Here is a 13823-nt window from a genome sequence, read left to right on the forward strand (position 1 = left end):
GTCATGATGTTTGTGCAGGAATAGAAACCCTGACTAAGACAGTTTGTAACCCCATAGGAAGAAGAACAATATCAACCAATCAGATCCCCTAGAGCTCCCAGGGACTAAACCACCAACCAAAGAGTACACATGGAGGAACCAATGGCTCTAGCCCCATATATAGCAGAGGATGGCCTTGTCAAATATAAATGGGAGGAGAGGCCCTTGATCTTGTGAAGGCTCAATGCTCTTGTGTAGGGGAATGCTAGGATGGGGAAGTGGGAGTGGTTAGGTGGGTGGGGGAACACCCTCATAGAAACAGGGAGAGGGTGGATGGGATAGGGGGTTTCCAGAGGGGAAACCAGGAAAGGAGATAACATTTGAAATGTAAATAAATAAAATACCCAATTTTTTTTAAAGATGGATTTTAGGAGTCTGGGGATATGGTTCACTTGGTAGAGTATTTACTCTGTGTGCACGAAGCCCTGGGTTTGTTTCCCAACACTGTACAAAACCAGGCATGGTGGTATACAAACATAACACTACATTTGGAATGTTAAGGCAAGAGGATTAGAAAACCCTCACTCATCTCATAGTCATTCTTGGCTATACAGTAAGTTCAAGGCCAGCATGGACCACATGAGGGCCTGTCTCACCCCTCCACCTCCCCCTGCCCAACACACAGAAGAATAAAGGATGAGATGTTAGTACATGGTAACTTAATCTTGCAGCTTCCAGCTTGTCAAATAAGAGTCGTTGATACATTGATTCATCTCATCCTCATCTCTGGACAAGCCATCATTTCACTTCTGCTCTGGGGAGAAATGTCTCCTAAAATTTGCCATCCCAGTTGGTCATGACTACGATTGTAATATCCACCTAAAAGGCCTGCCTGACAGGCACAGAGTATGCCACACTGACCTCCTGATAGCTTTAGACCACCCCTTCCCATCTTTCCAAAGTAAAAAGAGGAAGAAAATAAACACAGCTCAATGAGCTGATGAGTTTAAGAGCTGCAGTAGATAGCTTCACCCCATCTTGCGAAAACAAGATGAAAATTCATATTCACCCCTGAAAGAACCATGAATTCAGAGTGATGTTTAAAGGACATAATGATAGAAAATCTACAAGGAGCCTGGCAGTAGGTTCCCATGGTGGTTTCAGGTAATAGCCAAGGAACTCTTTGAACTGGAAAATCATGGACATTTGTAGTACCCAGGATCAGAGACTATACAGTCCCATGCACTGCAGGGAGCAGAGTCTGTTGCTGGTTGTAAGAGAACCCAGGGACAGGCCTGTTCTAAGGGAGCCCATATAGGGATATGTTCCACACCCACACACAGTATTAACTTCTATCTGAGCTGCATTCCCCAAAATGGTATCCCAGAGGATAGAATTTGGGGATCATATAGAGTGTGGTGGAAAAAAATTCTGAAGGCATCCCTTGTCCCATAAAGTTTGAGAAAACCTGCATCTACTCCAGTTTGTAGGGGTTCTCAGTGCATGCTCAGTATTTATAGTCTTTGAAGAGTCCCACAGGGAAGAAACATGTTTGCTTTATGTAGCCCCAGTTCCCCAAATATCTGATTGGGGCTACCTAGGATCTTACTCCCTACCAGCTCTCAGTGCCTCTCAGGATAGACTAAAATCCACATCTACGTGGCCCTATCTCAACTTTCAAGCTTAGGAGCTACCACATTGATCTCTGGTTTCTTCACTTCCTTTGACGTCCTTGAATGCACCAGGATCTTTCTCACCTCTGGAGTTTTGAAAGCACTCCTCCCTCAGTGAGACTCCTTGCTGGAATCTCCACTGTCTCTAGTCATCTTTTCACCCTTGCCTGCTAACCTCAGGCTTGCTTTTTGAGGTTTCACATTCTGTTGGTTTCACTAACCATGGTCAGCTGTTATCCAAAAATAGTAAATGGAAAATTCCAGAAATGAGCAATTTGTAAGTTTTAAGTTGCAGCCCTTCTCTGCAGTGTAATAAATCTCACTATTGTATATAAACAGCAATATGTATTTTTCAGTGAATCCACTCTGTGGATCTTACCCAGTCGTCACCTGGTGGACATCTCAGTCATTGGATTAATCCAGTATGTGAACATACATAGGGCTTTGTACTATCTGTGTTTCAAGTGTCCAGTTGGGGCGGGGCATCTTACCTACCTCCTGTAGATAAGTAGGACGGCCTATAATTTGAGTTCCTTTTGTTTTATTCACTGTTATCAAAGCAATTTTCCCAAACAGTTTAAATATTTACTAACTCCTCCCTTCCTTCTTCTCCCCCAGTCTCTGCAATCTTGTGGGAGGGGATGTGGTGCGATGAATTCAACCATAAACATTAGCTCACCTTCCATTCCTCTGCAGCAATTGCAGGGTCTCGCCAAAGAACAAACTTACAGTCTAGTGAAGAGTCTCTTGTTGTCTTCCTCATGACTTTGTGGTTGAGGTTTCCATTCCAGGTGTCCTCAGGCTCTTGGGTCCCAGCCAGTGCCTATAGCAACAGTGTCCAGGTGGGACTGGTGTTACAAGTTCTCCTGGGGTCTCCTCAGGGCTTTGCTTTTGGTGAAGAGTCAGGATCTCACCTGCAGTGATAACTCAGAGGGGTCAGAGATTACTGACCTGATTGCTCCAAGCCAGAGAGCAGAGCGATGGTTCTCAACCTGTGGGTTCCAAGCCCTTTTTCAAACCCTTATCTCAAAAAATATTTACATTATGATTCATAACAGTAACAAAACTACAATTGTGAAGTAGCGACTAAAATAATTTTATGGTCAGGGGTTACTACAACATGAGGAACTGTATTAAGATGTTATGTCATTAGGAAGGGTGAGAACCACTAGACTAGACTGTTCTATGTGCTTTCAAAGACATTGGGCCTCTGAATTGTGGCAGATGTCCCATTTTAAAGAGCCCTCAGAAGTAAGGCTCTTCAAGTTCAAAGTCAAAGCTAATTTTGTAAAATAAATACATTTCTAGGACTTATTCTATTCTGTATTAAAAATTTTTATTACCTTTATTTCCTTTGTACATTTGCATGTTATTAGTCAGACTACTGTATTTCTAAGAATGGCACAGACCATATTGACAAGTCAGAAGACAGGAGGACCTTCAAAAGCTTTAGTGGGCTCGAAGCCCTCTTCCATGTCCAAAGTCTGTCAGCCCCTTTGCAAGTGATTTGTTCCACAGAAATGCAAATGAATTTGCAAATGTCTGGTTGACCCAATCATTTTGCTTCTTAGCTAAGACTGAGACAAGACCTTTTCCTTATTTAACAAGGACACTCACAAATCTGTGTTCTCTCTCTCTCTCTCTGCTCCTTCTATCATTAGAGTTCAGAGTCCTTAGTAGGAAAACACAGATGCTAACTGGAGCGGGGCTGGGTTGGTTTGGGAGGATGGAGGGACAGAAGCCTGTGGCTCCATTGTAGCCCTTCTTTTCATGGCTCTCGTCCATCTGCGCTGTCAACTGTGTTCTGGTTGGGAAGTAATCTCATCCTTGCTGCACTTTCTAAGAGCTATCAATTCTTTTGACAGTTAATAATGTCAGGATGGGATGACATCCAAGGTTTGGGCTCACCAATATCCTAAAATATACCACCGGGGAGGAGGGATCATTAATAATAATGAAAATAATAATAGAAAAGGATTAAAATATTCACAAATCTTTAGCCTGGTTTCTTTTAGACTCCTAATATCTTTCATAATTTAAGACCCATTCGTTTATGTTAATCTCAATATAAATTTGAAGCTTATTTCCTTTGCAGGACACTTGGAAGTCACACCTAAGGATCGAATTCTAATCACAGTGTGACTGTAGGTCAGTGCATTTACTACCATATAAACTACATCCCTCAGCAACACAAGGCAATAGGTCATTTTTCATATACATTACACAAAGCATTGAAGATAAATGTACTTAGGCAGGAATGAAAAGCACTTTACAATATGTCTGTATTACTGTTGTTCTTCCTTGTCTTATTCTGTGAATGCTTTTAATCTAAGAAATTCACTGCAATCTCAATAATACAAATCAAGTGAGTTTTTTTTTTCTTTTTCTTTTAATTGCAGGCTGAGGAAGGGAAGCACACACAATGTTTAGGTCACTTCCCAGTCTGGGAGAAGAGATGATGGACTTGTGGGAGGGCCCTCTGCTTATGATGGCAATTGGCTGGGAAGCAAGCAGAGATAGAGACCCCTTGAGTCTACCCTGCTCTACAGCAGTCTCTTCACAACCCCTCCTGTTACGACATTTAGCATATCTTAATCATCTTGCCAATACATTTGCATGTTTGGTTAAGACATTTTGAGAATGTATAAATATGGAGATGGGTTTTTAGTAAATGGTCCATCCTTCTGTTGTGAACTAGCTCTTCCTTATCATGGTCTCATCCTTGCTCTGGGTTATATGTAAAAGGATAGCTTGTAAATGGACAGCTATGAGGAGGCTGTAACTCTCTCACAACTCAGCAGGCCTGAACACCAAACCCCTTGCAACACCAAAGCTTCTAACAGCTAAGTGTTCCCATGGGCCAGGTTCATGTGAGGAGGGGGTGACAAAGAATCAGGAACAGGAAGTGGAGGGGGTAGGGTTGAAGATATAGCTCTAGGAGGAAGAGGTGGAGAGAAAGTTGCTCAAGCCTTACATCCTCAGGTGGAATCACTTCTGTGGCTAGATTCTGGAGACAGTGAGAGAGGGAGGTGGTTTTCTTTAAGAAGGCAAGCCGGATGGAAGGTTTTATTTTTAGTATCCTAATACTTGATATTTTGGACAGATTTAACGAATGATTAAAAGTAATATAAATGTTCAGAATTTCATAACCGATTACCAAAGCCACAAGCAAATTGCCTTCAAGCCACAGTTCAAGCCATAGATCAAGCCACGATTTAAGCCAACAAGTGTGGGTGCTCTGCTGGTATTACACGTGTCTGATTCTTTAAAAAATGAGATTTTTCAAATGCCTGTATTGCCACAGTACTGTTATCTTCCTACTAGAATTAAGACAACTTATCTCTTGGTGTAGCATATTTATGTTGAATTCATTTTCCATGTCTTCATTTTATATTCTTTAGTGGAAAGACAATGAATAATTTTTTTCATAATTGTCAAGGCTACAACTTTAAAAGTTATCAAGATACCCTCACTTATAAAGCCATGAATATAATAAACGAGAATTTAGAGGAAACAAGAAGAACTAGATGCTGTTGTGTAGACAGTAAGCTTCTAGTTATAAAGATATGTCATTACTGTTAGTCTGGGTTGTAACATATATTTATGTGCTAGGTCACTCAACAAAAGAGCATGAACTATTTTCTTGATTTCCACATAATTGTCTAAATTGCACACTGTTAATTTTCAGGACTTTATGGGATATAGTTTACTTACTCTGGCTCCATTCTTATGTATAATATGAATGAAAATGCAAGATATGAAAATTAGTCCATGAAACAAGTAAGCCATTCTGCATTTCCCACATCTGAAGAATAAACCAGCATTCAAGCTGGCCCCAAATCTCTGCAGACTGGAGTAGCAGGAGAGACAGTGGCCACTAAGGGTAACAGTGGGAGTGATTGCTACTATCTGGATAACTAACTTCTCCTGTTGTTAAGACAGTTTCTGACAACAGCCAGCTAAAAAGGGAAGGGTTTATCTTGGCTCACAGTTTGATGGTACAGTCTATCCTGGTGTGCAAAGCATCATGGGGTGGTTGGAACAACTTGTCACTTTGTATCTGTGATCAGGAAGCTGAGGGAGTTGGACACTGGGTCCCAGCTGGGTCTCAGTGACCCCTTCTGTTTTCATTTAGTCCCAGAACCCATCTTATGAAATACTGCCAGCACCCTTCAGGGTGAATCTCCTCCACTAAATGTTTCTGGAAACACCATCGTAGTGATACCAGAGAAGTGTTTCCATGGTGATTCTGAACCTAGTAAGGTGGATAACGAAGGTTACCCACCACATTCTGGGTCATGCCTGCTTGCTGCCAAACCCTCTGCTGGGTGCATTTACACCTTGCCCTCAAGATTAATACCAGCTCTGCAGAGTTGCCAGTTTTTCCCTCCTGTCTGAGCCTTAAGGATGGTAAACCCAAGGCTGAAATGACTCCAAAGCCGCTGGCCCATGTCTGGGTACAAACTCTCTTAACCACAAGCCCTAATTCTTTTCTTAATTCAATTGGTCACAGTTGCAGGCCTGAGTGTTTTGATGTTGATCTGGTGTCAGAATTACTTAAATGAAAGTGAAAGAAATGAAATCCAAAAGTAATCTGATATTATTTATGGCAAGCATGTCACATTGAAGAATATAACTGAAACTCTAAGGTCAACGGAAGAGTCAGATCATAGATGAGAAGTTGCTTCCATCCTTTTTCAACTTCGCCTTGACATTTTTTTAATATTTCAAGATATAATGATAAGGACAAAAGACAAAAAAAAATACCAACCCTACCCTACTCTTCTATTGAGTTTCAATGTCAGAGGTGAAAAGAGTTAGGCGATAACTAATTAACCTCACAGAGGCTTTGCCTTCATCTGGTGATGTTCTAGGGAGATGGACTCTCAAAGAACTGTGGCTGGCAGGAACCACAATGTGGGTACTGGGAACTGAACCCAGTTCTCTGCAAGTACAGCCAGTGTTCTTAACTGCTCAGCCACCATTCCAGCCCCCTCCCCTCAGATTTTGCCTCTTTAATTTTATCTTCTTCTTTTCTTTTAAAAGATGTATTCATTTATTTTATGTGTGAGTATACTGTCGCTTTCTTCAGACACACCAGAAGAGGGTATCCAATCCCATTATAAATGGTTGTAAGCCAGCATGTGGTTGCTGGGAACTGAATTCAGGACCTCTGGAAGAATAGTCAGTGTTCTTAACAGCTGAGTCATCCCTCCAGTCCCTATCTTCTTAATTCTCTGTTCCTCTATCTTCTCCCACCCCCTTTTTTCCTTGACTAGTGGGACACTTTCATTTTCTATTATAAAGTGCAATTAAAATGAATTTCTTTTAAGCAGTGTCTTCTCTAGCCGGGGCTGGCTTTCACTTTTCTGTGTAGCCTGGGATAACCTTGTCCTTCTGTTCCTTTTGCCTTTACCTCCCAAGTACTGACTTCCTGACTTCAAAAATGATACTCTGATGGTTGGTTTGATTTCAGCCAACATCCAGAGAGAGCCACGTGTTGTATTTGACTGATGAATCTTTTGAATTTTCTCTGGTCTACCTGTGGCGTTATCAATTAGGTTCAGCTGCTCACCTAAAGCAAACCCCTCAGTTGCTCATATCAACAGCCTGTCATGTGATTTGAGAACTGTAATGGGATGGCTTCATGGGTATCAGGTTCTGGGACAGTGCAAGTCTGGCAGGTATGTAGAGGTATTAGGCAACTGGGGCCATCTAAGATGTTTTATGTTTGCTTAATGGCCTCTGATTCTCTAGGAAGCCACCATTTTGATTTATCCCCTGTGGCTTTAGTTTGTCTTACTCAACAAGTGGGATGTTCTGAAATGTCTTCTGACCCCCAGGCTTCTATTGAACATTCTGCTCTGGCATACTGCACTGGCCAAAGAAGTCACAAGGAAAAAAAAAAACAAGAGGAAGGGATACGAACCCCACCTTTTGATGGGAGAAATTTCAGAGCCCAATTGTAAAGGATACGGCTGGGCAAGGAGAATAATTTGTGATGTCAGGAGTTGTGTTGTGCCAGCTTAGGAGAGCCAACGCTTGTGAGGGCTTCTAATTCCAAGTTTGGTAAAGTCACATCAAGAGCTTGATTATCAGCCAGAGTGGGAATATTCAGTTGCTATGGCAACTGGCAAACATTATACAGGAGTCAATTGTTAGTCATTTACATCATAGCACTGGCTGACCTTTACTCATAGAAAGCATGATGAGCACCACTGCTTGAGAGGAGCTGAAGATTTCTTTCATGATGGAAAATAAGTACGGAAGAGGAGGGGAGAGGTTCCTTGGCATCCTTTCCATCATCTGGTGTCTCCAGGCTGCTGATAGCTTTAAACTGGATAGGAGAAGAGGTAAATGAGAGAAGAGAAAGTCCTCTGGCTTCTGACTTCCATCAGGCTCAGACATGACCTGTCCTTCATCATGTGTCTAAGTGTTTCATCGTCGTCTGTGGCTCTAGTAAGATGTTAGACACAGAAGAAGCTCTGTTCTCTGGAATGCTCCCACTGCCTTATGTCCTGGCTCATTATATGCCACTGTGCCAGTGCCAGACAGATCTGCTCCCCCATAGTGCTTGCTAATAGTAAGAGCCACATTGCTTCTCTTATATCTTTTGTTGTGAACCTAGCCTTTAAGGACTGAGTCATCTCTCCAGGCCCACACTGTTTCTCAACGAGGAGTAGGAGATGCAATGAAGTGACTTGACTCTGGGGAATGTTTCTGAAGAGGGCACTCTGTGGAGGAGAATAAAGACAACATGAAGAAACTAGCAGAGAGCCTCTTACTGAGGCTGTTTAGGCAACACAGTACTTGAGGCTCTTTGGAGCTTGACGAGAATGCAAAATCCGAGGCTCTACCAAGACCTTAATTCCAATCTCCATTTAAACAAGGTTCTTGAGTAGTTTTTGTGCATGTTAGAGTTTGGGAATGAGCTATATGGTGGTTTGTTCATGGAACCAGAAATGATCGTGTGTTTTCTTAAAGACTATGTACGTAAATCTATGTTTGTTTTATGCATGTATGGTAGACATGCATGTGTGCGTGCATGTGGACACACGTCTGAAAGTGAAGGCCTGAGGCTGACTCGGGGTGTCTTCCTCTCTCTCCACCTAAACATTGAAACAGAGTCTCACTTAAACTCGGAGATGATCAATTCTGCTAGGCCCCTTGCTTTGGGGATTCCTCCCAAGTACGGAGACTTTAGGTGGTTTGCCGCACTGGTGCCAAGGAGCTGAGCTTCCACCCTCACTTTGAATGGCAAATGCTTCACTCACTCTACCATCCTCCCAGTCCCACGTGGCACTCTCGTTCACGCTCCATCTTAATTCCTGGTCTGTTTTTTCCACTTGCAGGTTTCCATTTAAGGTCTATGCTTAGTGAACAGCTCAGCCTTCTCAGGACATCCATTATCATAATCATTGTAGGAGAAAACTTCATATTAATGTGTCTAAAATAGTGATATTCCTATGTTGGGAGCAGGGGATGGTGAGAGCTAACACCTCCTCTCTAATGGCAGAAACATAAAGATATAAAATGTGGAAAAATTACAGATTTCCCAATGACAGCATGCTCTTGGGCATTGTGGTGCTTCGAATGAGTATTTTCCCCCCATAAGGTCATATATTTGAATGCTTAGTCACCAGGGAGCGGAACTGTTTGAATATTAGAAGGATTAGGAGGTGTGGCCTTACTGGAGGAAGTGTGTCACTGGGGGTGGGGGTGGGGTTTGAGGTTTCAAAAGTCTAAACTAGGTCTAGTTTCATTCTCTCTACCTGTGGATTAGGATGTCGCTCTCAATTACTGCTCCAGCATCATGCATCTTGCCATGCTTTCGACCATGAGGATAATGGATTAGGTCTCTGAACTGTAAGCAGCCCCAGTGAAATGCTTCCATTCATAAGGGTTGCCATAGTCATGGTATCTTTTCATAGCAATAGAACAGTGACTAAGACAGGTATATAAAGACAATTATCAAGATTTGAAAAAAAAATTGGGCCAGATCTCAGTAGGTGTAATTGTTTGTCCCCAACCCCCAAGACCAATGACCTGAATTCAATCCTCAGAATCCAGATGGTAGAAGGAGAGAACAGACTCCCACAGGCTTTCCTGTGACCCACACATGTGTACTATGGCACACACACCCCTCTCCCAGTATATAGTAAATAAATATAACAAAATTTTAAGGAAAAAATGTAAACCAATTTGGTTTGCTTCATTGTAGTTTTTGAGACAGGGTCTCTACATACCCTTAACTGTCCTGGAACTTACACCAAGCTAGCTTCAAACTCATAGAGATCCACCTGCCTCTGCCACAGATGAAAGGCATGCACCATCATGCCCAGCTCGTTAAAGCAGCTGCCTCTTTGTGTTGATTTTAGAAGTAGGTCTCCCTTCCCACCATTATTTTGATATAGTTTTAAAGATATTTTGCAATCTTGCATTTCATTCATTCCTATGAAGCTGTGTGGGATCCTTTCTGAGGATAATATGCAGTGTAGACAAGCAAACAAACCAAACATTCTTTCCCAGGAAGAAAATATCCTCTTGGTAGTGGCTACCATGGGAGATGGAATGATTTACTCAGAGCAACATAAGCAAGGCTCATGAGCTCGAGAGGACGAACTCTGCTCTTCGTACCAGCAGTAACATCATCTTGGTAACTTTATATATGACGAAAGAGTCAGAAAGACTGAATGCTTCTGGGGACAAGAGCAGAAATAGCATAGTTCTATTAGGGTTGTGGCTTAGAGTGCTATTCACGAGAGAAGGACAAATCCCCAAAGAGGAACTTATATCAGAGAGATGTCTGTTAGTGCTTTACTGGAGACAAGACTAGGTGTGGAGAAACCTTTCAAGCCCAGTGGTAGAAGTAAGCAAGGTCAGACTGAAGTTGGATTCCACCCAAAGTTCACTTGGAGGAACCAGTGAACTTATATGTTAGTCTTACTTCCAGAGCAATGGGTGAGGGCTTATGGGGGGAGCATAGGTGAGCTTAAAGCACCTACAGTAGAAGATCTGCACCCAGTATGAATGAGAACTCCCCAGTGGCTGCATAAACCTTCCCCACCTATACACCATAACCCCTTCCACAGCCCCTGAAGCCAGTGCATGCAGCTGGTTGTGTGGGGTGGCTGCAGGCTGACTATACACCCCATGGCTCTCCCTGCTCCCTTCTTATACCAGAGAACATCAGCAGTCAACAAGCCCAGCTGGTATTATCTTAGGGAAGCAAGCTCACCATAACTCCTGAAGATGGTGGTATCCGGCCTGGAGGACAGTTTTATTCAACACAGAAGTAAACTCTCTAAGGAAGACACTGTGATGGAGATTTGAGGGCTGGAGTACTAAACCAGGACCTTTTATTTTGTCTTTAAAACATTCCAAGCTTTTCAGGAGGTACGCTGAGTTACAGCTCACAAACCTTCCTGCTTTCTGATGTATAGGGGCACTGAGGCAATCAATACCAAAGTCTAGTCTTGACCTTTGACCCTTAGTCCAGTGCTCTTTCCCATTTGCCTTGTGGTATTTTAGAGGAGCAGCTAGCTATGTTGTCCATAAAGTCCATGAAGATCAACATTGGGTTAAGCCTTTCCGTGCTGTGGGGTGCTTAGCATGCTGTAGGCTCTCCATACATATCTGTTGGCTAAGTGAAGCTTTTAGGGAGTGAAATGGGTTTAGAAGATGTGACAAGTAGTTAATTTATGGTCCAAGATTCTCTTTTCCAGGAAGAGAGCTCAGTCCGTTGAAGATAAATGATTTACTATTTTTTATCGCCTCAAGCGTTACACAATCCTTATGCTGGCTCTCTCCAGCTTGCTACTCCCTACTCAGGGACAGTTTTTACTTTTTTAGGGTTAAGAGCTGTTGGGTTTCCTATCTCTGGATATCCCAGAATGTGTGTGTATGTGCATGTGTGTTTATGTGTATGTGCATGTGTATGTGTATATGTATGTGTATGTATCTTTCTGTGACTGTATGTATATGTATGTATGTATGTTTTGACCGTGTAGATATATGAATTGGATCTTTTTGCCAGACCCACAAACTGAGTTGATGATATCCCAGCAGTGGCATCTGTTGGAAAAAAAACCCTTGATTCAGTTCAAACCAATTCTGCGGATTTTATTTTGCCCTAAAGAGATAGCTGAGGCTGTCATAGCTCTGCTGTGATCATTCCTGGTAAATGATCTTTGAATGGCTTGTCTGCAAGTTCCATGGGTTGGTGTCAGACCCTACTTAGGTCGGGGAAGGACAACTAATGACAATCAGATGGCCTCCATCTGGGCCTTAAGCTTTGCCTGCTCCCAGGTGTTTGGGCAATTATCACTGAAATGCACCCCAGGAGTGGGGCACAGGGAGGAGAGACCGGAGAACAAGCCATCAGCTCATGGAGCTATGACAGAGGCTGCAGCTCAGTTTGACTGCTAGGGCATTCTCAAAGGCTTTCTGTGGCCCAAGTTCACTTTGTTTTTCTCTGGTAGAGTTGGAAAAGGTGTTTGTTGGCTGACCTGTCAGCTGTGCTCGGTGGGGAAACAGCCTGCTAGGGTGGAGTGAAATGGTTAGTCATTTCTTCACCTTTATGAGTTATTCCTCTGCACTGAAGTTACCTTTCCTAATGGCAGATACAAAGATCATGCTATGCGTGGTGCCAAGGGGTGGACCCAAGAAGGTGCTGGCAAGAGGTGGAGTGGCTGGTGATGACTGGCTGGTTTTTATGTAGACAAATTGGCCAGAAGGATTTTTTTTTTAAGTTGGCATAAGGACTTTCTTTCTTTCTTTCTTTCTTTCTTTCTTTCTTTCTTTCTTTCTTTCTTTCTTTCTTTCTTTCTTTCTTTCTTTCTTTCTTTTTTTCTGACAATAATGAATGAGCTTGTTTTCGATTATACAACAAGCCCCCATTCATTAGCAACCAGAGCGTGGTCCCAGCTCGGGGACTTTGAAAGTGCAGCTCCTTATTTGGTCCAAGGTCGAGCAATTTCAGCATCAGCTGTGGAGCTGCCGACTCAGGTGCCCTGGCAGTGCTTTGATGTTTGTCCATGCTGAGTCTACCTCTCTTGAGTGTATGAGGCTCAGGGCTTGTCATCTGTTTCAGGGATATGGAGTAATTATAGACAAAAGAGTTTCAGCTTTATCTTGTGTCACAAGGGAAGGGAATTATCTTATAGCTGTTGGATGACCCAACATTACCTCTTCTCTTGGGAGTTGCTCCAAAGGCCACTTATTCACTGAAACAAACAGGAGCCCATCCACTGCACTCCTCTGGCGGTGATAAACCTTGAAAATAAAGAAGGGAAGTTTTGATTTTTGAATTTTTTTCTCAAAAGCAAAAGTTAATTTATTATTTTTAATTATTTACTTATTTACTTATGCTTGTTATTACTATTGCTTTTATAAGAGAAGGTGTCATTATGGAGCTTAAGTAGGCCTTGAACTTCTGATCCTCCTGTCTTGACTCCTCAAGGACTGGAATTATAGATAACACCATGCCTGACTCAAAAGGAGAATTGACTCCTGCTTTGAAATTGGACATGATTGTTGCTTGTGTAATTGTGTTTGTGTGTTGTGAGGAGTGATGTGGTATAATGGGGACAGTATTATGGGTGCAGTGGGGACAGTGTGATGGGTGCAGTGGGGGACAGTGTGATGGGTGCAGTGGGGACAGTATGATGGGTGCAGTGGGGGACAGTGTGATGAGTGCAGTGGGGACAGTGATGGGTGCAGTGGGGGACAGTGTGATGGGTGCAGTGGGGACAGTGTGATGGGTACAGTGGGGGACAGTGTGATGGGTGCAGTGGGGACAGTGTGATGGGTGCAGTGGGGACAGTGTGATGGGTGTAGTGGGGACAGTGTGATGGGTGCAGTGGGGACAGTGTGATGGGTGTAGTGGGGACAGTGTGATGGGTACATTGGGGACAGTGTGATGGGTGCAGTGGGGACAGTGTGATGGGTGCAGTGGGGACAGTGTGATGGGTGCAGTGGGGACAGTGTGATGGGTGCAGTGGGGACACTGTGATGAGGTTCAATGAGGACGGTATGATGGCGTGTGGTGGTTGTGAGGAGGCTGTGACACAGTGGCAGTATCAGTCAAAGCACATTCATGTTCATAGATCCTCTGAGGTGCACTTTGGCCCAGATGACAAAGGCATAAAAGAGCCCACAGGATACCACGCA

The 13823-nt window shown here is 43.1% G+C and overlaps 1 protein-coding gene across 1 annotated transcript in view; it reads right to left on the reverse strand.

Moving 5' to 3' along the window:
* Window positions 1–9471, reverse strand: part of Plekhg7 (pleckstrin homology and RhoGEF domain containing G7) — an 80207-nt gene extending 70736 nt beyond the window's left edge. Inside the window, 1 exon segment of the mRNA XM_085842579.1 lies at window positions 9425–9471. Coding sequence (XP_085698705.1) covers window positions 9425–9471 — 47 coding nt within the window.
* Window positions 9472–13823: the final 4352 nt, after the last annotated feature.

The sequence above is a fragment of the Mus caroli genome, unplaced genomic scaffold, assembly GCF_978045245.1.
Source record: "Mus caroli unplaced genomic scaffold, Mus_caroli_1 scaffold_9, whole genome shotgun sequence".
Taxonomy (NCBI): Eukaryota; Metazoa; Chordata; class Mammalia; order Rodentia; family Muridae; genus Mus; species Mus caroli.